Source organism: Rousettus aegyptiacus, unplaced genomic scaffold (assembly GCF_014176215.1).
Source record: "Rousettus aegyptiacus isolate mRouAeg1 unplaced genomic scaffold, mRouAeg1.p scaffold_m13_p_12, whole genome shotgun sequence".
Lineage (NCBI taxonomy): Eukaryota > Metazoa > Chordata > Mammalia > Chiroptera > Pteropodidae > Rousettus > Rousettus aegyptiacus.
The window spans coordinates 56,157,763-56,184,424 of NW_023416287.1; the positions used below are offsets into that span (position 1 = coordinate 56,157,763).

A 26,662-nucleotide genomic window follows, 5' to 3' on the forward strand; every position below is an offset into this window, starting at 1 on the left:
TAAAAAGACTACATACTGTATGATTCCAACTATATGACATTCTAGAAACGGCAAAACTATGGAGACAGTAAAAAAGATCAATGGTTGCTAGGGGTTAGGGGGAGATACAGATGAATAGATGGAGAATAGAGGATTTGTAGGACAATAAAACTATTCTATATGATACTGTAATGATGGGTACATGTCATTATACATTTTTCAAAACCCATGAAATGTACAACACCAAGAGTGAACCCTAATATAAACTATGGACTTTGAGTAATAATGATCTATTAATGTAGGTTCATCAGTTGTAACAAATGTACCACCCTGGTACAGAATACTGAGCATATGTGGAGGCAGGGAGTATAGAGAAACTCTCTGTACTTTGAGCTCAATTTTGCTATGAACCTAAAACTGCTTTGAAAAAGTCTATTTAAAAAAAGAAAAAAAAAAAAACTTAATGAGACCATGGACAGAAATAGGAAAATATGACCCAAAATCAAGAGGAAAAAAATCAATAGAAACAGGCCCAGTGATGACCCAGATGTTTGAACTGGCAGAAAAGAACTTAGAATTTCTATTATAAATGTGTTAAAGCTTTAAAAGACAAGATGATCAAACTATGTGAAAAGCAGGATTTCAGCAGAGAAACTGAAACTCTGAAAGGCGAAGATCCTGTGACAGGATTAGAAACATTATTTTCATACATAAAAGAAAATACATCTTACAGAAAATTTAAAATACAAACTGAAAAAAAACTCTAGTATAAAATGATCTATAATAACCTTTTACATCTTAATAAAAAGAGTTAAAATCATTTTGACTATTTTTCTAAATGAAGAATGAACCACTTAAATTCAGTCAGGATATAATTCTATATGCAAACCTAGTTAATAAACTTCTAATTGCCATATTAAGTTCAAATTTGAGCTGCTTTACATATTATGAAGTACTTACTAATTTTATTTGACCTAACTTGTATCAAAATACACAATATGTTCCATGTCCCGCAAAAGATAATTATAGTAGCAATTCCCTATGATTTAAAATAAACAAATATTAGAGCTGCCAAAGCCCAGGTATATCTTCTGGTTTAATCTCATTTTTATATAACTGACACTCGCCACTCTTCTGTGGCTTCAATCAAAATTCTCTCTTTAATTCAATGTATTTGTTGTGTCCCTACTGCTCATTGGCAGGAGCTCTTTAGCATAACAGATTATCAAAAACTCTGCTTTGACAAAGTTTCTATTCCAATGGGAAATACACACAACAAATTTTCAGAGTGTGATAAATGATCTAAAAAAAAATAAAACTAATACAGATAAGAGTAGGAACAGGGGGAGTTATTTTGTACTAGGTGGTCAAGAAAGGCATCTCCGAGACTATTAAGACCTGAACAAAGAGAACCAGTGTGTGGTGAAAGAATGCTCCACCAAAAGGTAAAGAAAGTACAAACACACTAAGAATGGCATGTGGCTCGAGTGGTTTAAGAACAGAGGCAAGAGCTATAGGAATGGAGTATACCAAGTAAGGGGAAGAGTGTTAGATGAGATTAGAGACGGCGGAGTGTGAAGCCTTGATGCCACAGTAAGTACACTTGATTTTATTCTGTAAAATGAGAGTTCACCACAGAATTATAAATAGAGAAAGGAGAGAATCTGATTTAAGTTTTTAAAAGACTGCTCCTCAAGATAATCATATGTGAAATAAGCCAGACAGAAAAAGTTGAAAATCACATGCTATCACTTATATGTGGGATATAAACCTAAAAGCAACAAATAAACAGAACAAACAAACAGAGACTCATGGACATGAACAATAGACTAATGGTTTCCAGAGTGTAAGGGGTGAAGGTGGAGGGGGGAGGTAGATGTGGTTAAGGGGGTCAAATATGTGGTGACAGAAAGAAATCTAACTATGGGAAGTGAACAGTGTAAATATATATATACCTTACTGTTAAAGTGTACAACTGAAATTTATTGGATTTCGTTAATCAATGTCAACATTAAAAATAATTAATTAATTAATTAATTGATCAAAGACTGCTATGGGCAACATGGAACAGGACTGTATGGAAACATGGAAGCTGGGGCACCAGTTAGGAGAGTATTACACAAATGGTCCAGACAAGAAATGATGGTAGCTTGGCTCAGAGTGGTAGCAGTGAACATGACAAAAGCAGGACTTGAAATCTATTTTGAAAGTGAGATTTACAAATGAAATGAGTATAAGCAATGTAGTAAAAAGAAAACTAAAAGATTATTCTGGTTTTTAGCTTGAGGTAATGAGTATAGAAAAAAGTAGAGAAAGAACTGATTGGAGAGGTTTTATTTGCCATTAGATACATTACAGGTTTTCCTTTCCCAGAGTCTGTGAACTCTTTTTAAAAATGTAAAAATTTATATGATGTTATACTTGCTACAACATGGATGAACCTTAAAAAACATTATACTACTAAGTTAAATAAGACAGACACTAAAAGACAAACACTGTATGATTCTTCTTATATGAAAGAAATATGGGCAAATTCAGAGACAGACAGTAGATTAGATCTGACTAGGGGCTAGGGTAAAGGAATGAAGAGTTATTAATGAGTAAGAGTTTCTTTTTGGAATGACAAATAAATTCTGATGATAGTGGTAATAGTTGCACAAGAATATGAATATACTTAATACACTAAACTATACTTTAAAATGGTTAGAATAATAAATTTTGTTTTTTGTACATTTTATCACAAGTTTTTCAAAAATGTTAAAATTTATAAATGGCTAGTCACTAAGTTGTATATTTAAAACTAATATAATTCTATGTCAACTGTAATTGAAAAATAAAAAATGATTTAAAAAAACAGTTGGCATAAGAAAATAAAGTATAGACTTTTGTCTTGCATAATTTTACTGGAAATTATGTTAAAAATTACATATTAGCTGCATTCTATAGACTTTATACATTTAAAGTAAGAGTACTTTCTAAATATCAGACTTTAATAAAACAAACAAAAACCAGCTAAAAAAATAAAAATAAATGTAAAAACTTGTTGCATGTCATATTTATTATACAGGCATTTTCCCACCACTATACAGTCCTCTCCATCCCACAGCAAAATTATTTTCTAATATTTGGAAGTGCTGTTCCCATCCTATATTTATATACCACAATATTCTAAGTCTTTAAGACACAAAGTAGAAAAATGAAAACTGAAAAATCAGGATCAGGAAAAACAGAAACAAAAACTTGAGCTATAAAATGTTTGGTAATTTTTATGTTAACAAATTCCTACCTGTTTCTAAAGATTATTTCTTTACTTTCAATAGGCCTTACCTCAGACCAAATTCTCTGATCTGGCTCTGAGTCCCTCCTACAAATATACCTGTTCCCTATTCCTCAATAATGTTTAAGTACAGTTCTAAGGGCCAAGGTTATTTCACTTGATTCATTTCCATTCCCAAGATTTTGAAATTTCTATTCCTGCTCTACTATTTAGTTCTCTTTTCTCTAACACCTAGTTTCCTGTTTTTCCTGATCATCTTCAAAAGGAAGTTAGAAAAAGTATACAAAAGTAAATTCGCATGCATTCAAATTTCACATAAAAGAAATTAAGGGTTAAGCAAGAGTTACTGGATCACAGTCTCCTTGACTCAGGTTTCTGTAGCAGCACTGTCCAACAGACCTCTCTGTGACAATACAAATGTTCTACAGCTACACTAATACAGTAGCCTCTGATTATGTATAATTATTGAGCACTGGTTAGTATGTTTGAGGAACAGCATTTTTAATTTTATGTTTAGTCTTACTATATTAGATAGTGCAACTCTGTAGCCAATCAGGGATCTGTCAAATCTTTCTTCAAAGTTTTACTTTTCATATTTTTCCCCATTTCTACCAATGCCGTAAGTAATTTAGCACTACACACATCTTGCACAGGTACTACTCTCTCCCTACATGCCACTGAAATATTTCTCTCCCTACACTCCACCAAAAAATTATGTCAACATTATTTAAATTTAAGTGTATGATTCACAATCCTCACAATTCTTCAACATCTAAAAGAACAAAAAGAATAAAACCCATATGGCATTTAAAATCAAAATATCACAATCTGATCTGATGCATTTTTCTAGTGTTATTACCTACAAAAACCTGATTCAGTAAAAATGATCTAATCATTATTCCCCACAGGTTATTAATCTTTCTCGTTAGTTATACTATGCTATCAATCATAGTTGATCTCCTTATGTCCAATTTAAAAATATCAAATCGTAACTCTTCTTCACCCATGAAAACAAACCTTCTCTTCTGATCACTGCTCTAGTAATTATCACTTCTAAATTACAAAGCTAATTTATGATTTAAATAGTTAATATTGACTTGTTGATTTCACAGTTACTCGAAGCTTTGCTGTTAACTTTTCCTTTCAGGCTTTGTTCCTAAACCTGAAGGCAAAGTCATATCATATACCCTGAGAGTAGGGTCCTCCACAGAGCATTCAGTTAGATGTTAATTTGAAGGAGATGGGGAACGATGGAGGAAAAAAGGATTTTCTCTGCGAAGAACTCAAACATTATCCCTCTTCTACATTACTAAAAGCTCAAAATACAGTTGAGTTCTGGACAGGTTCCTGGCCTGGCAACATGGATCAATGCTCTACGGAGAACTTTTCCTGCTTCCTCTTCACACCTTTAGGAAACAGTATATCTTAGCTCAAGAAGGAAAACTAATGTTCCCTAGTCTAAATCAGAGTCCCTGAAGCATTAAGAGGCTCCTTCCCAAATAGTCTCTAATAAGTCAGATAAAATGCACTTTCTCAAATTGTATCAATGAGGCAGATGGGGTTCAGTGAAGGAATCATGAAAGAGAGCACCATTACTCTCTCCCTTAGGGCAAACCAAAGAGGATAAGGAAAAGAAAAATACTTTATTCAACCAAAAATGGGTTCTTTGAGCATCAATTGCTACAATATAGTTTAAATAGTATTTTAATCTTTTGAAAACAGGTCTATAGCCATTTGTAACTATCACAGATTATTACCATGTCTAAAGGAAAATTTTTACCCTAAGGAAAAACTACTTATTTTCTACCGAATGTTTTATTAAAAATTTTAGAAATATAACTCACTGTTCTAATTTACTTTTTTTTTTTTTTACAGTAGAAAAGAAAAGTTTTATTAGAAGGGAAAGTACATTTCCAGATGTGGAGGCGGGCCTGAGCAAGAGAAGCATGGCTCAAAATGCCTAATTTATTCTATTTTTAAATAGTCTTAAGTAGAAAATTTTACTTCCAATCCTGAACACTATTTAAAATAAATTAAAGCCAGAGCACCAAATGACTTCTTTTCTATGTGCTTCTCCCCAAAAATCATACACAACATAAAAAATTGGCATTAAAAAGAAAGATTAGATGTTTTTTCACTTCTAGGTGCTTAATACGCTATACCTCAATTAAAAAAAAAAAAAAAGGAAGAAAAAGTGCTGAATGCAAAAGCACAATACTAGGTGCCCGATATATGTATAATCTCACAACCTAAAATCCAGAGCTGTGATCGCAGCAGAACATCTTTTATATAGGTATGTTTTTATCTTCTCTCCATACACTAAAAGAGAATGCTATAATGTTTTCAAGGAGTCTTTACCTTACACTCTCTCTATATATACTTACATTTAAAAAGAGTAAAGGACAAGAATACTGACCTTGATGTCAACAAAGGATGGGCCAACTGCTAAACTCAATTCCTTCTCTTGAGCTTATTTCAAAAATAAATAAAATAACCCATAGCTCTGTCCCATCAACGGGAGAGGGAGGTGGAGGAGAAAGGCTGGGGCAAAAATCAGTTCTCCTTAAGTTGCTACACTGCTTTATAGTTTTGCAAGAGTTAGAATTTGTTTAGAAGGTGATGACTCCACCTTTTTCCAGAAACCAACTTCTCTTGGTACTATGGAGAACCGAGTACATATTTCATGATTGATTTCTTTACTGTTTCTCTCAGAAATTAATGTCTTAAAATGAAGAATTAAGCCATTTAAACCCAATCTTTTCATATTTTTAGGAAAGTGATGACAAGAATCAAATAATGTAAACTGAGCAGAACTCATTTAAACTAACTTCTATCAGATTCATATATGTGAAATAAACTGAAATATTTTTGCCCCAGAAGTATTTTATAATTTAGCTACCTGATAGAACTATTTTTCTTTCCAAGTTGTAATAGAGTCAAATTGGAAAAGTAGAAATTTCAAATGATAAATCAATAGCTAAGCTATAGATATACCATGTCCGCATATCTTATATTTTATTTAATTAAGTGGCAGGAAAGAGTGTATGAAGAAAAGGCAGATAAAATAAGAAATATAAAGGATCACCACAGTAGGGAATCATAAAAAGAAAACCCCACCTATCTTGGGGTAGAGGTAACTGGATAAATGAAACAATGAATATGAACTCTTCAACCAAAAGTAAGGCTATAAATTTAACTGAAACCAAGATTTTTTTAAAAAATCCAACATCTGGTACCCATATTAAAGCCTATAATGAAATGAATTGGTGGTCTCAGTTCAGATTCCTGGAGGTCTTCTTAATGTGAGTGTACAGTACTGAAGGTAACATGTATAGAATAATAATAGATTCCATTTCAGATACGGGTAAATAGAAATTACATTAAATTACTATTTTTTCACAAGATATCTAAAATGGTTTAAAATTATTTAAAATTCTGCTATTAGCAGAAATAAATATTAAATAATACCCATATGCCTCAAAAGTATATACATTAAAAAATACATACTAAAACATATTTGTGGGATTTTTTTAGTATATGTACTGCCAAAGTAAGTATGTGGGATTTTTATTTTTTAGTACGTTATAAATTCTGAGGTCTTAACCTTCGAGAATTTTTCTTTTTTAATTTTATAAAGGAAAACTCTCATGATAGTATAAAGAAAGGAAAGTAAATCCCAAAATCATCTATTTGGTGTAAATATATCACTATAAACCTCCAAATAAAAAGTTGTCCTAAGCTATATGAATATTAAACAGACTTATCAATAGCTAATAATGATTAAAAATCAAGGGAAATTTTTAAAATACTCAAGTTGAACAGCATTACTTATTAGATGAGAAAAAATGCAATAACTACTTAAAAATATAACTTAAGTAAAAAATCCCACAACATAAATCAGCCAGAATAAATAAGCTGGTTTTTACGTTTGGCTTTGTTTTTAAATAAGCCAGTATATATACTACAAGGGCTTTGTATATATTATCATTTCCTTAAAGCAGAAATGTTTCGGTGACTTAAATTTGGCAGTTCATCTCTTTAAGATCCTGACCTAATTATCTGATTCCGCATTTTAGAAGTCATGAATTCCACTTACCACATATTTTACGGCACTTATAAACTGGTTGTGGAAGAGGAGATGCTGTGTTTCATCTTCTGGATTTGAAGCTGTGTAAAGCATGCCACAAACATTACAAGAAACCGCTCCAAATCTTTTTTGTCCTGCATCCTATTTATAAAAAAACAAACAAAAGGGTTTTTTTTTTCCTCCCAAAAGAATAATTCCAGAACATTAGCCTCCAAAGTTATAATATGAACATAAAGTGAGAAGTGTTTATTCTATAATAAATATTATTGAGTACCAAAAATGTTGGTACTAAATGTTGAGTACCAAAAATGAAGATGTTAATCTTCGAAATCTGTGGGCAATTTTATTAAGAATTGTTCCCATTTTACCTGATAACTTACTCCACAGCATTTAAAAACAATTGAAAGAAACTGAGAAATATCTTTGACAATATAATCTTAGTCCTAAAGCCCCAAATAGTAAATATTTTACAAATGAGAATATGTATTTTTTATCTGCAAAATTTTATACTACTTAAATTTAAAGGAAATAGTGTTTTATAAACTCTTTTTAATGCATTAAAGTCTGTTCCCTTTAATGGGTTTATTCTAGTTGTAGATATTAAAAAAGAGTATTTTGATGTCACCAGAAATTCTTGAGAAAAAGTAAATTTAAATTTTTTATATTATCTTTATAAGTACCAAAAACAGACCACACCTATTCTCCAGTAAATCATGCTTATACTACAGAATAGTAATTCTTTATGAAATGTTTTTTATTCTTGTCCTTATTCAACAAGAGAATTTCAGAAACATGCTCTAACTTTTAAGAATAAAATTTTTAAAAAAGCATAATCCTTTTACTCTTTCTGCTCTAAATCTGCAGTTTGAATTACTGAAAAATAATAAGATCTAAGATAACAGGATCTCTAGCACCTTAAAATTAGGGTTAAATAGCAAAGAGTAATCAAATGGTAAATAAGACATTGTGTATAAAACTAAAAAGTTCACTCTAAACAATTCAAACTATTGACAAACATTACCTGTAAATTATTTCAGGCAGAAAAACAATTCGTAATACTGGTTAAGATATATGTATACAACATAATATTTACCATCTTAACCATTTTTAAATGTACGATTCAGTAAAGTACCTTCACACTGTTGTACAATCGATCTCCAGAATTCTTTTCATTTCACAAAACTGAAATTCAATACCCATTAAACAACAGCTCCCCAAACCCCAATCTGCGCCAGCTCCTAGAAACCACCATTCTACTTTCCATCTTTATGAATCTGACTACTCTAGGTACCTCACAGAAGTGGGATCATACAGTATTTGTCTTTTTGTGACTGGCTTATTTCACTCAGCTTAATGTTCTCAAGTTTCAATCATATTGTAACATGTATCAGAATTTCCTTCCTTTTCAAGACTGAATAATATTCCATTGTGTGTGTGTGTGTGTATATATATATATATATACATATATATATATGTATATATATATATACACACCTCATTTTGTTTAATCCTTCATCCAATGTTGGACACTTTGGTTGCTCCCACCTTTTGGCTATTGTGAATAATGAACATCAATATACAAATACCTCTTCAAGCAGGCAGTTTTCATAGTAATGAGTAAGCATTTTTGCCCATTTCCTCACTAGTAAATGGGAAATAATAGTGCCTATCTCATCATTTTTTTTTAATAAAGCTTAATTAACTTATATGAGTGCAGTACTCATTCAAAAAGTATTAGCTGCTACATGATCATTAATATCAACTCCTGACCAGCACTAGCCAATAGAAATGTGATCCACAAATGTAATTTTAAACTCTCTCATAACCACATTAAAGACTGCAAAAGCAAACAGGTGAAATTAATTTTATAACCTTTTATTTAAAACATCACAAATATCATTTCAACATGTTATTAAATATTTTAAAAATCTATTAGTGACATGCTTTACATTCTTTTTTTTATACCTGTCTTTCAAATGCAGTATATATGTTTCTACTTACAGTATATGTCAATTCTGCCAAGCCACATTCTAAGTGATCAAAACCAGATGTGACTGCTGTATTGGACAATGCGGTTCTAGATTCTACTTATCTAACTCTCTTTCACTATCATACTGATTTGACAATAAAAACATTATTAAATTTGATGAAACAACTTTTTCTCTCACTAATCCTTCTTAGAAATTTCTAGACAATTCTTACAAAGTTATTCTCCCATATTAAAGCTAGAACCAATCATCCTGTACCAAAAATCCTATTGACTATGTAGACTGGAACTACATTAAATGTCCCTATTATTTTGGGTCCCATCATTTTTTTATATTGTGCTTGCTCAAATTAGATTTTTCATCAGTCAAAATATCTCCCTCAAGGTAGATCAAATGACATATTCAAGAAAGTAACAAATGTAAAATAAAGTATCAATATGTTAAAAGTAAAACTAGAAGTATGGAAATTTGAGTTTTTATTTGTTACAATGGATTATTTAGGAGGGGGGCAGAAATATGAATATTAGGAATATTTCCAAAATCAAGATTTATGAAATAAATCTTTGGAAAAAGGGATAAATTCATTTTCTGTAACAACATGCATAAATATTTATGACAACACTTCACCAAAAAGGTTTATACTTACTATGATCAACTGTTTTTCATCAGCTTTCTCTGCTTCTTTTAATTTCAAATCCTTTGGAATTGTTATCTCCAAATGGGAATTACACTTAGGCCAAGAATGATTTGGTGGTGTCTCCCTTTAAAAAAACAACAAAAAAAAAACTATTAAATATTATAGATCTACATCACTTTAAATTACTGCAGAATAAAAAATAACTTATTTTCTATAAAAGCTAACAGATTTCAACTCCAACAGGAAAAAATTAGCCTTTTAAAAGCCAGAGATGAAAAACCCATGAACAGTACTAATCTTCAATAAATAAAAAAACTGTAGCACCTACTACAGTTTGAATGTTTTATAGTTTTACACATCTGAGTCACTAACGTTTGTCCTAAACACTGTTTTCAGTAATCTGTAAGGTAAAATACGTCAGATTTAATTCAATTCTGACATTAAAGACAGAATAAAGCTTTTACTCTACTTAAAATACTTTTACATGCTGATAATATCCAGTATTTCGAGATGTTTGAAGACAGGAACTTTCTCAAACACTTGCTCAAAAAGATACAACCACTTTGGAGGGAAATTTGGCAATGCAAGTTAAGTCCTATAGCTATGAAACTTATCCTAGATTAAGTCACATAAGTGGGCAAATATGTATGTATTCTAACAGGACTTTTGTGTGTGTGTGTGACAGAAATAAAACAGAAGTCAAAATGTCTACAAAGTGGAGAAATGTTACACAATGGAATATCCACACAATAAAATCTAATGCAGATTTCAAAAGAATGAGGTAAGAAGGTAAAAGATCCCCATAATACATTAAATAAAAATATAAATAAAAGCTATAAAACAGTATGTATAGATGTAGAAAAGAGAATTTCCAAATATCATGTCTTTCTATGTGAAAAACTGAGGGTTACTAGCACAACTTTTTAGGGAAAAATCCCCTAAACTCACGAGAAAAGAGCAATTAGGGGAATCGTTTCATAAACCATATAAATGTATAACCAATGTACTGTACACTCGAAACTAATATTTTTTAAAAATAAAGGCTATTCATCAAAAGGAAAAAAATCTTTAAATTCTGTTAACACAAGACAACAGGCCCAAAACGGAGTCACTTATGCTAAGTCTCAAGTCATAAAACTAAAACTTTAATTACAGCTTCCACTCTCCTATAAACAGAATCTTAAATCAGACAATCAGGAATCCCCTGATCAGAACCAGTTAGGCAATCTGCCAGATTAAGACTCCCTGCTCTTCTCTAAAGGAGAGTAACTTTGCAATAACCAACCTGACTTTTGTGCCAGTATAACTTCCTTGTTCCCACTCCCTTTTGCCTATAAAAGCCTTTCCTTTTGTACAGCACTTTGGAGCTCCTCTCTATATGTTAGATTGAACGCTGCCCAATTCTAATTGATTTTTGCTCAAATAAACCCTTAAAATTTTTAATATACCTCTGTTAACCTTTTAACTGTTGTCATATTTACACTTATATTAAACTAATACCTTACCTGTTATCACAGGTCTTAGATGCTTGGTTATTGACTATACTGTGCTGTTTGGGAGCTGAACCTGCAATTTAATCAAGATTGGTTATATATTTTAGCTCTCCACCTAATCATCAAAAATCATTTTACAGAAAGAAAAAAACTCAATGCATTAAATGCTTTACTTTTATTAAAGACTATTTGATAAAATTAAAATCTCTTTCCTAGAAATTACTCTTCAGAGAAAAGGCAGAAAAGATCAGGAAAGCTGCAAAGACATCTAATGATAGATCAAAAGTTTGCCTCTAGTTTCACCAATAATTACTAGCACTTAACAATAAAGGAAATAGTTTAAATGCATAATCATATGATCTCTAAATGGAAAACATTTTTCTTTAAAAAACTAGTCTCTAGAGTTTTAATCACATTAATAAATAATGCAATCATCACTTCATTTTATTTTCTAATGTTTAAACACATTTTTCATGTTCATATTATACTTCCTCTTCCCCTACTAAGAGAAAAGGTTAAATGACCAAATGGAAGAAATTATCTGACCTCAATATTTTATTCCAAGTACACCTTTCTTTAAGCAGTGAGAAACAATAGGTATTAGGAATTTCTTTTCTATATCCCCTGGTGCTTCACCTGATATAGCTGAGCAAAACCTCATGCAACAATTTAAATAATATACTGTCAAAAATTTTTCACAAGGTTCCCAGAATTAATTTTTGCATGATATAAGTGAACAAATTGCAGCATTAAGTAAATCTTTTAATTTAAAGACAGAATCGCTAAAATAAAAAATAAGTAATTGAGAGAGTTAAAGAAGCTTAAGTGCTAAATCACAAATAGTCATTTATATTTGAGAAATAAGCTGATACTACTAACTTAAGCAATTCATTAAGTAATACTTCTAAAGAAAGCAAGTCATAAACAAAAGATTTAAAATAAACCAAAGAACTTTTGGTAGGGAGTCAAAGAATCATACCTAAGTACTTTAAACAAGCCAATCAACAGAAGCAATTTCCCCCTCAAATAATGGTGATAATCACACATTTGAAAAATAAAAGCAATAGTTAAAAAAGATGTAAAGGGCCTATCTGGTAGTCCAGATGGTTTCCTGTTATACTGACAAAAATATCTCTGAACACAGTGAAATCCAAATATTTTCAAAGTATTACCTGGAAATTTACTCTCCCCTGTATCGATTTTTGCTTGACTGAGCAGAGTTGAAACAATAGTGTTATTTTCCACTGGACTGTTTTCAAGTTTAGATTCCAAACATAGGCTGAAATTCTGAACACAATTTAAAATGTTAATATTTGCTTTTATATCAATCTTTGGGTCTTATCCCAATACACTTTCAGTGAAATTTAGCATACTAAGAAAATTTAAGACAATATTGTGTATTTGGAGTATTCACTAGATATGCCTTCAAAGTCTCTTCATGATCTCCCCATAAGCTACCCTCTTAGTATCAGCTCCCATTATTTATTCCTTCATGATACACTAAAAAAACTTACCTCTCCTACAGTATAGTGCTTATTTGCCTTATTACACTTTTTCTGAGTTTTATCTATCTAAATCTGCACTGCTCAATACAGAAGCCACTGCTACATCTGACTCAAGCACAAAGTGTGGTTGGTATGACAGGTCTGAGATGTTATAAATGTAAATCACACTGTGATTTTAAGACTTAGTACAAAAAAAAAATCTCAATTTTAAAAAATGATTACCTCTTAAAATGATAGTATATTTATATGACAGGTTAATTTTACCAGTTTCTTTTTTTAAGTGGCTACCGGAAAATTTTAAATATATGGTTCACGTTACATTTCTACTGGATGGTGCTGATCTAGAACACCTACCTTACTGTATAAACTCAACTGATTACTTAAATATCAACCTCTTTTATGAAGCCTTTTCCAGGCTTTCCATTCCCCAAATTTAGAATAATTCTCCATCTACTTCATATCTACCTCTTTTGTGCTCTTACCCCTTCCTATTTTGAATCATTTTTTGATTCATCTCCTGCAACTCTTTAAGAAGGAAGACTGTATTATATTTATCTCTGAATTCCTAAGAGCCCCTAAATCAGAACCTAGCCAAAATAGAAACTCAATAACTACCAAAGAAAACACTCCAATTTCTGTCAACATTGGATATGTTAGAGAAATGAAAAGGAAACAATTAACTTTTCATGTATATATATATATTTCTATTGTGACTGAATTTACGATAAATATGTAACATTATTTTTTAACATACTTCCTGAAAAAAAATAAACATTTTTCATTGGAAAATTAAAAACAAGAATGTGTTACTAATTATTCTCTATTAAAATAAGTTAGGAAGTTACTGGTATAAAAAAATCATAAAATAATTGAGCTTTAAAATTCATGTAGCCCAAATAATTTAAATTCATCCCAAAGAATTCACAGAAAGCCCATCAGAGCTTAGCCTTATCAATCTTCATCATTTCTCAAGATTGCTGAGGCTGACATCAAATAATTAGAAGAGCAAAATTACAGGCAGCCATTAAAGTCTTCAAATAAGGTTTGGAGTGGCTCCATAGTGTAGTGGTGAGCACTTCTGCTTTACACGCAGAAGGTCCTAGGTTCACACCCAAGGTGGAGCCACAGACCATGCTCCAGGTGCGCCAGGCCCCCGGTGTGCCAAGTCTCCCAAGAGCCAGAGCACCAGGCCCTGGGTCTAAGCCACGAGTGTCTGGGAGAAGACGCCCCACCTTCAGAGATCCAGTTCTTAAAGGGAAACAGTAACATCCACAGGTCAGGGGTAGAAGGGTGGGCAGGAGTAGGAGGGGCAAGAATTAAAGAGGGAAAAAAACATGACATAAGGTTTGTTTTTACAATGTTCTACCCAAACTATGTTAGCATTAAACATTTAAAACACAAACAGTGCTATGAATTCTTTACAGATATATATATACACATAAACAGTAAAATCATAAAAATAAAAACAGAAAAGATCCACACCAACTTCAGGAACATGTTTAACTCTTGGAAGAGAGGTCAATAGATAGCATGTATGGTCTTTAACTATATATGTAATGTACTTTTCTTTAAAAGATCTAAATCCAATAAAATGTTAATTTTTGTAAAGTTTGGGTGGTAGAAATGAGTATAATGTTAATCTCTGTAGTTCTCTGAATGTTTGAAATATTGAAGAATTTTCATATTTAAGAATTTTCAAGTGTAAATAAAATTTTTAACATGTTTCACAGGGCTGTTTCTCATAACGTTCCTCAAGACAGAGGGACTCTTTAAGTCAAATCCAAAGCATATTTTAGTAAAAGCAATAATATAGGTTAAAATAATGTGGTCTATATAAGCATCTCTATTCCTGTACAGTTTAGTCCAAAGAAATTACATTTCTTATTCTTCAATATATTCTCCATAAACTTTCTACCTTTTGAGTTTTGACAGGTATTTATGCAGCAAGGAGTTAGAAGATATACTCTGCAACTATTTCTGGAATGCAAGCTTTAAGTTTGCTGACAAAACACGTCCTGGAAAGAAAGCCACCCCATCTTTGCAAGCAGCCACTTATTAGTTACACTACCACTCATTACTAATTTCTAATTACTATTTCTATTTGAAGAGTTATTTTCTAATTGATACTTTCATTACCATTGGTACAGAAAATAAAATCTAAGAGTACCCTAAGATGTCTGTTCCCTTTAAGTTCACTTTGATTTTTAGTCCACGAGAATAGACAATAACCTATATTTCACAGCTTCTGGCATAAAATCCTAGACTCCTCTTTCATTCAAATTCGCTCCCAGATCAAAATGTCTCTAAAGAGAACTTAAAATAACTCCCAAAAACTTTAAGATGACTTGACTTTTTTCTTTACTCATAATTTTTTTCTGAACTCATATTTTTCTCAGTTCCTCTTCTAATGCTCAGAGTATGTTGCTGTAGAACAAATAATGGACTGAGAATCAGGACACTTGGATTTTAATCCAATTTGTGCCACAAAACATGCGACCTAAATCACATTCCTCTGTTGCTGTTTTCTCATTAGAAATTTAAATTGAAACAAATTAATGGAGACAAATTATAATTTGTATTATAGAGCTCCGTGGTTCTATGCTTATAAAAATTTCTGCTTATTGATATTGCATATTGGTATTTTACCATAATTTAACATGAAAAGAAATTAGCTTAGTTGCTTTTATAAGTTTCAAAACTACCTTCTCAGATAATTATTTAAAGTTTCTTCCATCAGGTTCCCTTTTAATTAGATTTCTTCCATTAGATTCTGCTTTTCAATTTATTTTTCCATTTTAAAAATGCATGGCCACTACAATTTTATTTTCCAGTCTGAGAATTATTTACACCTTTCAAACATTTTATTTGCCAACTGTTCAAATGGCAAACCAAAAGGCATCCCTACGGATAGAAATGTTTACTTTTTGAATATTATCAAATGGGGGAAAAAGTTAATTTGTGCCAGCTGAAATTAATTATAACAACTTGGTCAGAATTGAGCCCAACTTTAAGTTCTACATTTTAGTCACTATGAAACATAGTTTCTATGGGTGCAATTAATAGAAAAATGAAACATATCAGTGTGTTAAATGAAAAATAAAAGCTAGAATTCAAGAGGTTTATGCTTCACATAAATTAAAAATAAAGAATCAAAATGAGGAAACAATGAGAAGCCTTCATGTAAATGTGAGACATCTAAAGAAGTAAGTTCTGTCACTCACTACAATATTGGGTTAATAAAACTTGCTAACAACTGATAGGATACCTTAACAAATATTCCAGTCTTTTGATTCTTAAGATACAATATGTTAATACTTATTAGAAAGTACTTAAGACACCTCTATTGTGTATAATGAAAATAGATTACCTTAGTTTGTGTTGATTCAAAAGAATCTTTCATCTGGTTATCCAATGGTGGGTCAGGAGATGGTTTTATCTGATTACTCAAATGACAATTATCAGGAGCCCTTTTGATAGTTCTATTAATTTCAACTGTAATAGCATCAATTTTAACTTCTTCAGAATTAATTTCTTTCATTTTTTCCTGCTGGCAAGCTAGATTTTTATCATCATGTGGTTTTGTTCCTAAAAATGTACTTTGAGTCACTGGATGAGACATTTCTAATGCTGGTAGTGAAAAACTAGTTCGTAATAAGCCCAATTTAGGAGAAACTTGAGAGTCCAACTTACTTTGCTGTACAGAATTAAATTTTGAGAGTTTAATTTTAGTCCAGTTGGAGTTCTTTTTAGTTGAGCTGTTTATTCCATTTAGTATACACTTCACGGGCTTTGTTTTTCTGCTGGGGAAGAAACGATTGCATTGAACATCCTGATCTGTTTCCTTTGAATGAAGTATTTGTCTTTCAATATCAGCCTCTTCCAATTTTATTTCTGTAGGCTTTTCTTCCTTTACAGTTTCTATCTGTGAAGACTCCTTTTTTACCTCTACAGTATCTGACTCTATTTCACCAGCAATTTCTTCACAGAGCTGGAGAATGCTACCTCGTTTGTTCTTTCTTACTTCCTCATTATCTACACTTTGTTCAGGCACTGATGGCTGTGGACATTTTTGGGATTTTGCATTAGTATTCACTTGTGAATGAAGTGACTTCGTCTCATTCTTTTTAGAGACCACTGAAGTAGCCATTTTTGATCTTTTTATCTCAGAAGTTACAGGCACAGATTTTGCTTCTTTTCTAGTCATCTCCTGAAGACAGATTTCAGAATCTTTTATGAACTGAGAACTGCAAATATAAGCTGTCTGGTCCTCTACTTTGCGTTTTTTTCCTTTTGGGGAACTTATTACTTCATTAATTACTGGATTTTCACCCTCCTTGGAGTCAGACTTTATTTCCAGTACTTTTCTTTTCACATGTTTTTGACTTGTTTTAACTTTATTAGATTTACTTTGAGTATTGCTACAATACTCTTTTCTTGTTGGTAGCAAACTTTGTTTAACTGCTTGAACTTGACCCTGAATTTCTCTACTACGCAGAGACCTTGTTGAAACCTCTGTTAACTGTTGCAGTCTTTGCGATCTCCGGTTAAGCTGTTCATTTGATTTAGGGGTTTCATGCACTGATTTTTTCTGAGATAATTTCTTCTTTTTTGTAGATTGTTGTGAATGTCCTTTCACAGTCATCATATTTTTATTACTGGACTTACTAGCTCTTTCACCACTGGATGCCGCCTTTGCTGACCTTGTAGTCATGCATTTTCCTAACTCAGGCTGGTTTATTTTACTTTCATTGGAAGATTTAACCAGTGATTTTACAGCTTCCTTTGGACCTGATTTTTTTGCTAGATTCTTTTGAGAACCTTGAACTTGTGCTTCTAAATTCTTATCATCACATTTTTTAATAACATTGGAGGAATTTTCTTTTGATTTCTCCTGAATGGACATCATTCCTGAGTCAGGTCGTCCTTTCTGAGTAGTTTCTGCGAGGATTTTCGTATTCTGGTAGGTGTGAATGCCGAATGTACAGTATTATTACTGAGGAGGTCTTAAAAATCGACTTTGATGCTGATATACATTTTCAAGAAAAATACTAGTTTGCTTCAAGTAAGGTTTCTGTCATCCCTAGGACACGAGACAAGCTAGCATGAAGGCTGAAAGAGATCTACTTTCATTTGAGCAACGCAATAGAAATTTAAGAAAAATTTAATTCTAATTTGATATTTTTAAAACTTTTTATGAAAAAATTTAATTCAGGTTCAATCTGTTTTATTACTATTTCAATTAATATGGGCTTTCAGGCCTAGCTCTATTACTGGAGGATTTATCACTGACTTGTCTGTTTTGACAAAGTTTTTGAGAACTTTTTTCTTCTGAAGTCTACCGATATTGGACTTTGAGTCATTTGAAACATGTCTTACAGCTAACACGTTTCTTTCCTTGTCTGCTGAGTCTGTTGGTTCAAAGTTCTTATCTAATCGTTTTAGTTTAATAAAATACTCTAATAATATTGATTTCCTTTTGTGCTGCCATTTCTGAAAAATTAAAAAAATAAAAATTAAATTTTGTACAATCCAAGAAATATGGCAATGCTAATACTGTACAGAAATAATCCTGAGTTATATAAAATCTAACTTCTCTTTTTAAATTATTTAGTCTGTATACATAAAGCTAATAGAATAAAGTTTCCAAAGTATATTCCTATGAATAATCAATAACTTGTCTTATATAAACATAGAGTTGAAAATCAGTTTGTTACTTGAAGTTACTTACAGTTCCTTTCTCACAAGACAGAACTGATCTTTCAGCCACCATAACTCATGAAAATTTGACAAAATCATTCCTTATAATATCCTCTTAACATATTACAATGGACCTAAAAGAAAAAGTATTTTTAAATGTTTAAAAGGTACAAAGGAAAGATGTAATCATTCATTCACCTCTTATCAAATATAACACTCCAGAATTTTACCGTCCTATCATTACCCTTCAGAACTCACTTTATGCATAGCACAATTTCCGTATTCCTAACCTTAAAGTAAACAATGATACATACATTCAACTGAATAGCATGCATTCATTCTGTTGTTAAACAAAAGGTTTTAAAATACAAAAACTATTCACCATATATGCATATAATAAGTTAAAATGGTAAAGTAAAATTCCATTTTGAGAAAAAAAAAGTGCCACATAAATAACTACATACATAGAAAAAATCTCAGTTAAAAGGGCAAATTTAAATATATACATTAACCTCTATTCTCATGTAAAATCTACTAAAAAATAAAGCAAGACATAACTATAAACATGAAGGACAAGGAACAAAAGAGAAAATGATACATTTAAAAGTATGGTAGCTATAAAGAAGAACAAATAACTAACCTCCAGACTTAAGAAATTCTGAATTCTAAACTGAAAATGGGGAAAACTGAGAAGTAGCTCTACTTAAACCATAGAATCCCCAAGGACTCAGGAATTGGCAGCACCAGGCTCCATTAGAGATAGGGACAAAAATGGGACTCAATAAAACTGAAAGACTCCCAGACTGTCTTTCCAATTACTAGTACCCAAAAGATTGCCTTACATCACTCCCTGAAGATTGGAGGTATAAATCTCTGGAAAGAATAAAACAGAAGGTCTTTCATCTAGGGGCTCAATAGTCACAGCTGAGGGAAGTATCAGACTGTCAGAAGAGGTAATAACTATGAGTACACATACTGATTGGTGATACCCACTTCCTCTACCCAAAGCCTTCTCTGCCTACTCAAGAGACTCCCAGAGAACAGCAGCCAAGCCTACTTCTTCTATGAAGTAAACTGAAAGATTTTCTAATTAATTTGACAAGCTTAAAGAAAAGACCTAAAAATACTGATAGCACCAATTAGTCAGTGTGTGAGCACACATATGCAAAAACACACATGCGCACACACACATAGACCCTACAGTCTGAAGACTACCAGCCCATCCACCATTCTAGCACAGACAGCATGCAATCAGTTTTTAAAGTCTCAGTTGTAACCATGAGCAGATAAACAAGAATCAACACACACGAGGAAAACCTTAAAATGGAAAAAAAAAAAAAAAAAAACAGGAAACAAGTAGCTTGGAAGAAAACAAACAATACAGAGAAAAAAACTAAAAATAAGCTAATTCATAAAAATATACAAGAACATTCTTAGTACAAAAAGAATGTCTTTAACATGAAAAATAATATAAAAGCAGTGAAAAAGTCAGTTAAAAGATAAAGGTAAGGATATCTATAAAGCAGAACAAAAAGACTGAGATAGCAAGTAGAAAACAAAAGATAAGAACATTAAAGGATCATCAATGAATGTCCAATAATCTAGTAACTGGGTTTTAAAAAACAAAGAAAAAGCACTGAAAAAAATCAAGGACGGGAAATATTTTCCTCCAACAGAAAGACATGAGTTTCCAGATTAAAAGAGCCAAGAGGATTTAGCAAGATGGATGAGGAAAAGATTTGAAAAAGCATATCATGAGAGCAAAAAGATGACCCTCGAGCTTGGGGAGGAGGGGTGGGCAGGGGGTGGGGGAGGGCAGGACCTCAACTATATACAGAAGATTAAGATTTGTATTTACATCAGACTTCTCGACAGCAACAAAAGAGATAATAGGAAGATCCTCCACAATAGAATTCGATGCCAACAATTAAGTGTGAATCTAGAATAAGGATACTTTCAGACATGTAGGGTTTCAAAAAGCTGACCTCCCAAACATATTCTAGGAGCTGCTAGAGAAAGTGTACCACAAAATGAATATTAAAACGTATCAGAGAAAAAGGAGAAAAAGGGTAGGAAGTTTAGAAAAAAAAAGGGGGTGATGTATGTGTCTTTACTGAAATTCATATGAATAAATTAGATAAAAAGAATTTTTAAAAATAATTGTGATTGATAGCGCGAATATACCCATATAGCCACTCTTGAATCTATACTCATACCAATAAAAAGAATGAGTAGGCAACTCAAGTACTGATGATATTTTCAAACATCTTTCTTGGTATCATCAACTTTTGGAGTATACAAACCAAGAAAGCAATTATCATGTTATAAAGAGTAATGTAAGAAGTCTCATTAAATTCAGTGAGTACTTTTTTAAGTGTTGCAGAGGCGATACAATTAAGCAAGAGAAACAATATGCAAAAATTTGTAAGTTAGAAAATTATTATTTGCAGGAAAATAAAAATCCAGGACAATCATAAAAATTAGTAGTATGTAAATTGAGTATAGTGAATAGATAAAAAATAAACATTAAAACTCAAAAGCTTTAAATAAACAACAATCAGCTAAAATACATAATAGAAGAAAATATCGCATACCAGTTTCAATACATTAAATAAAAAGTAATGGGCTATAGATTTGTGCTTGCTGATATTAAAAATATATTTAGTTGTAATAATTAACAATTTAGTTGCAAAACAGCAATAGACAGGAGATTAATGGAAAAGAAGAGATTCCAAAATAGGCCCAAATGCATAAGGAAAATTTAGTATATATAAAGGTGGTATTAACTTCATTAATTTGAAATTAATGAAGAAAAGATTATTCAACTATTGGTGTTAAGATAACTAGGTAACCATCTGGCTAATTCTGGCTTAAAAGTGAAGTAACATCCACTTTTAATCATCAAAAAGTAAAACATTAAAATGTGAGAAAATTTTAATATTTATTTTCAGAAAGAGAAAGACTTTCAGGCCTTGTCATAAAATTCAGAAGCCAAGTTTGAGAGATAAAACTCGGGAAAAACACTGGCAAAAAATAGTAAAAGCTAATCACCACAATATATTAACAGGAAAAGCTAATGTAATAATAACAAATATAAATATAAAAGAACTATGGGACCAAGTGCCAGGAATGTGACACTGTATACCCACTATACAGTGGGTATATACCCACTTAACTGTTTTATTATGTAGACAAACAACCTTGAGAAATAATTAAAATGTAAATTAAATTTCTCTCTGAAAATATAAAGTATAGTTGGCATACTGAATCATCTTGGAAGATACTAAATTATAAAAGTATAAGCCACTTACCTCACTGAAATGGAAATCACATATCACTTTTTTTCTTTAAGTTGACTGCTGATGCTTCTAATGAATGATGCTTCTAATAATTTCCTGTGTGTTTGGGAATTAATCTTAAAAAAAAAAATAGCTAAGGTAAAGCTAAGGTAAAACAATCTATTAAAAAACATGAGAATACAAAAATAATATTGTCTATTAACTGATTTATTAAAACAGCTTAGACTAAGCAGGACTAAGTAAACAATAGCCTAATGACAATTTTTCACTATTATATACAAAACATTACACAACTGCAATATGGGTGCCAATTCATTTTTACACTGTTTAATAGATTTGGGCTTTCTTCAAAAATAATCACTACATCCTACCCCAAACCCCACCACCGCAGAAGTTTATTTTTCTTCCCAGTCGATGTTGATCTTGGTCACATGCCTTATTTTGGACTCATGGTGGGCAGAGTGTATTTCCCTACCCCCGTGACCTAAATCACCTAACCCACAGCTGCTCTACTGATATGTGAAAATTAATTAATTGCGGTTTTAAGCCTTTGCGTTCTAGGGCAGCTTCTCATACAGCCATTGCAGTTAATTTTGCAAGTTAATTTTTATTTCCTGGGAAGTTAGAAATTTACCAAAGATTAAGCCTCAGAGGTACAATAACTTGAAAAAAACAAAGTTCATTTAATTTCTTTTATCACTTTAGCACTAAGAATCCTAATTTTTAAAATTGCGTTACTTTAATTTTTTTCCTCCCAATTTCTAAATACTTTAATGCATTTGGCAATTGGTACCTACCTTAGAAAAGAGGTATATCGATACACAAATCTACAGTAATTATCAATTACCTGTTCAGGTATGCTAAGGATCACTTCACTTTAGTTTGCCCTACATTGCTAAATCATCACTGATGTAGCATTATACAACCCCTTTCTATTAAATAAAATGCTGTAATCAAGGACCAAAATGCATTATCTAACCCCATTACCAAAATATTTTTTAAATTGTTTATTATTATTTATGCCTACAGCACCTGGTCTTCCTAGGTGGTCTCTCATCCAAGTACTAACCAGGCCCAACCACACCTAGCTTCCAAGATCAGACATTGGGCTTGTTCAGGGTGGCATGGCCGTAGATCATGGACCATGGCTCCACTGGGGCACGAACCAAGGACCTTCTGCATGTTTCTGCATGTAAAGCAGACACACTAACCACTACACTATGGAACCACGTCCTTTATTTATTTATTTTTTACATCTACAGCACCTGGTCTTCCTAGGTAGTCTCCCATCCAAGTACTAACCAGGCCCAACCCTGCTTAGCTTCCAAGATCAGATGAGATCAGGCACATTCAGGGTAGCATACGAGATCAGGCACATTCAGGGTAGCATGGGGGTAGCCATTACCAAATTGACAAGAACTCCCCTCCACAACCCATAGCTAGCTTATTAATATAATCCTAACAAAATCAATATTGGGAGCAAAAAAAACAATAATAAAACTTTATATAAAATGACTTCGAAAAACCCACAATAACATTTGTTTTACTACAGAAAAATATATATAAGATACATGTTAGAAAGTACCCAAGAATGTAAGAGTACATCCAATTTTCCGCAGTGCTTTGTAATAAAATGTACTCAAATTTGAATTATTAAAACATTTACACTGTATGTCACCCAATATATTTTAAGTCTGAAGTGATTTAAAAAAAAAAATGTGATATAATTCCTATACTACAAAATTCACCTCTATAAAGTGGTTAGTATATTCAGGATTGTTCAACAATTTTCACTATCTAACTGCAGAATATTTTCATCACCCCAAAAAGAAACCTCATACCCATTAGCAGTCATTTCCTATTCCTCTGCTCCCTCCAGCCGCTGGCTGGCAACTACAAATGCACTTTCTATCTCTACAGACTTGACTATTTTGGATGTTTCATACAAATGGAATCATAAAAAGTATGACCTTTTGTGATTGGCTTCTTTCACTTAGCATAATGTTCTCAAGGTTCAAATAATGTAGCATGTATTAGAAATACATTGTTTTTTATGGCTGAATACTATTTCACTGTAGGAATATACCACATTTTGTTTATCTATTCATCAGCTGATGGAATGTTTGTTTCTACGTTTTGTCTAACATGAATAATGCTACTATGAACAATCCTGAGTTTCTGGGTGAACATATGTTTTCAAGTCTCTTGAGCATATATCTAGGAATATAACTTCTGGGCCTTATGATAACTCTATGTTTAACTTTTGAGGAACTTTTCCAAACCAGCTGTATCAAATTCCTACTAGCTATGTAAGAGGGTTCCAATTTTTTCTTGTCAGCATTTATTATCTTTTTACATTTTAAGTCATACTTTGGGGTGTAAAGTGGTATGTCATTATAGCTTTAATTTGCATTTTTCTACTGACTACATTGAATATCTTTTCATGCTTACTAGGTATCTATATTTCTTCTCTGGAGAAATGTCTGTTCAAATCCTTTCCTCATTTTATAAATTAGGTCATTTTATTGAGTTGTAACAGTTTACCTGAATATTAAAATCTCATCAGATGTACGGTTTACAAATACTTTCTCCAATCTGTCAGTTGTCTTTTCAAGTCCTTTGATACACAGATGATTTTAATTTTCATAAGTTTAATTAATCTATCTTTTCTTTGGTTGCTTGTGATTTAGATGTCACATCTAAGAAACTATTACCTAATCCAAGACCATGAAGGTATGTATCTATGTTGTCTTCTGATTTTTAGTTTAGATCTTTGGTCCATCTTGTAATTTCTAAGTGCTGAGATGTTAAAGGTGTATTTTGTTATAATTAGGTGACTTTTGGAAAGCACCTAAGGTTTGGGACTGGTTGCCAATATAGCCATGTGATTAGTGTTGGAACTTTCAGTCCCACTCTGACCTCTGCGGGAGGTGGGGGGGGGGGGCTAAAGGTTAAATCAATCATCAGCTATGATTTAATCAATCATGAATATGTAATGAAGCCTCCATAAAACCCAAAAGGACAGGGGTCAGAGAGCTTCTGGGTTGGTGAACACAAGTCGATTTGGGGAAAGTAAGGTGCTCAGAGAGAGCATAAAAGTCCAGTGCCCTATCCCCATACCTTGTCCTGTGCATCTTCTCCATCTGTTTTCTATTAGCTGCTGCTCTAGCAAATTAATTGAACCCAAGAAGGTTGTGGGAACCTCTGATTTATAACCAATTAGATAGAAGTACAGGTTAACAACCTGGGCTTTGCAAAACTGCCATTGAATCAGAGGGGTCATGGGAATCTCTAGTCTGTAGCTTGTCAGTGAGCAGCCCAGATAACAACCTGAAGTTGTGACTGGCATCTGAATTGTGGAAAAAGGTGGGCGGTGAAGGCTGAATTCTTAACCTGTGCGCTATGATACTATCTCATACTATCTCTAGGTAGATAGTGTCAGGATTGAGTTAAACTGCAGGACACCGTCAAGTGTCTAAGAATTGCCTCATGTTGTGTGAGAAGCCCAACACACACACACAGAAATTGTGTCCAGGATCTCAACTGATACAGTATTTGTCTTACTCTAACTTGTTTCATCTAGCATAATATCCTCCAGGTGCATTCCTATTGAGGCTTCTTTTTTATGGCTGAATAATATCCCATTGTACCCATGTACATCTTCTTCTTTATCCAGTCATCCAACAATGGATACTTAAGTTGTTTCCATATCTTGGCTACTGTAAATAATGCTGCAATGAACTGCAATGAACATGGAGGTGCATATATCATTGAGTTAACACTTTTAGATTTCTTTGGATAAATATCCAGAAGTGGAATTGCTGGATCATACAATCTTCTGAAAAACCTCCATACTGTTTTCCATACTGGCTGCACCAAATTACACTCCCATCAACAGTGCACAAGGGTTCCCTTTTCTCTTTTTGCTTCCCAACACTTATTTCTTCTCTTTTTGATAACAGCCATTCTAACAGGTATTAGGTCATTTCATTGTGGTTTTGATTTCCATTTCCCTGATAATTAGTGATGTTGAACATCTTGTCATGTACCTGTTGGACATCCATATGTCTTCTTTGGAAAAATGTCTATTTGGGTCTTCTGCCCATATTTTAATGTTTTGGTTTTTTTTTTTTTTTTTTTTGCTATCCAGTTGCATGAGTTCTATATATGTTTTATATAGTAACCCTTTATCAGATATATTACTTACAAATATTTTCTCCCATTCAGTAGGTTACGTTTTCATTTTGTTGATGGCTCCCTTTGTTATACAGAAGCTGTTCAGTTTGACATAGTCCCATTTGTTTGTTTTGTTTTGTTTTTCGCTTTTGTTGCTTTTGCTTTTGGTGTCAAATCCAAAAACTCATCATCAAAATTGATATCAAGGAGTTTACCACTTGTATTTTCTTCTAGGAGTTTTATAGTTCTATGTTCAAGTCTTTAATCCATTCTGAGTTAATTTTTACGATATAAGGCAAGGTTCCAGTTTTTACACCATTTATTGAAGACACTGTCCTTTCTCCACTGTATATTATTGGCTCCTTTTGTAGTTTAATGAGGAAGTGTGAATCCCTCAATTCTGTTATTCTTTTTTGCGATTGTTTTGGCTATTCCGTATATCAATTTTAGGATCAGCTTGTCAATTTCTGCAAAAAAGTCAGCTAGGATACTGACAGGGATTACACTGAATCTGTATATCAAGC

The 26,662-nt window shown here is 32.3% G+C and overlaps 1 protein-coding gene and 1 pseudogene across 4 annotated transcripts in view; both read right to left on the reverse strand.

The window, feature by feature from the left end:
- ESCO1 (establishment of sister chromatid cohesion N-acetyltransferase 1) overlaps positions 1–26,662 on the reverse strand; it is a 52,520-nt gene that overhangs the window by 21,660 nt on the left and 4,198 nt on the right. For all 4 annotated transcript variants that reach the window (XR_001599144.2, XR_001599137.2, XM_016162219.2 and 1 more), the window contains exons 2-8: positions 21,975–22,078; positions 18,695–18,797; positions 16,334–18,456; positions 12,634–12,748; positions 11,474–11,534; positions 9,978–10,092; positions 7,353–7,484 (exon numbers count right to left, since the gene is read on the reverse strand). Coding sequence is in view for 2 of the 4 variants with exons in the window: in XM_016162219.2 (XP_016017705.2) it covers positions 7,353–7,484; positions 9,978–10,092; positions 11,474–11,534; positions 12,634–12,748; positions 16,334–17,872 (1,962 nt within the window). In the remaining 2 variants the exon portion in view is untranslated. The remainder of the gene's footprint in view (positions 1–7,352; positions 7,485–9,977; positions 10,093–11,473; positions 11,535–12,633; positions 12,749–16,333; positions 18,457–18,694; positions 18,798–21,974; positions 22,079–26,662) is intronic.
- LOC118610616 lies at positions 23,216–23,331 on the reverse strand (annotated as a pseudogene).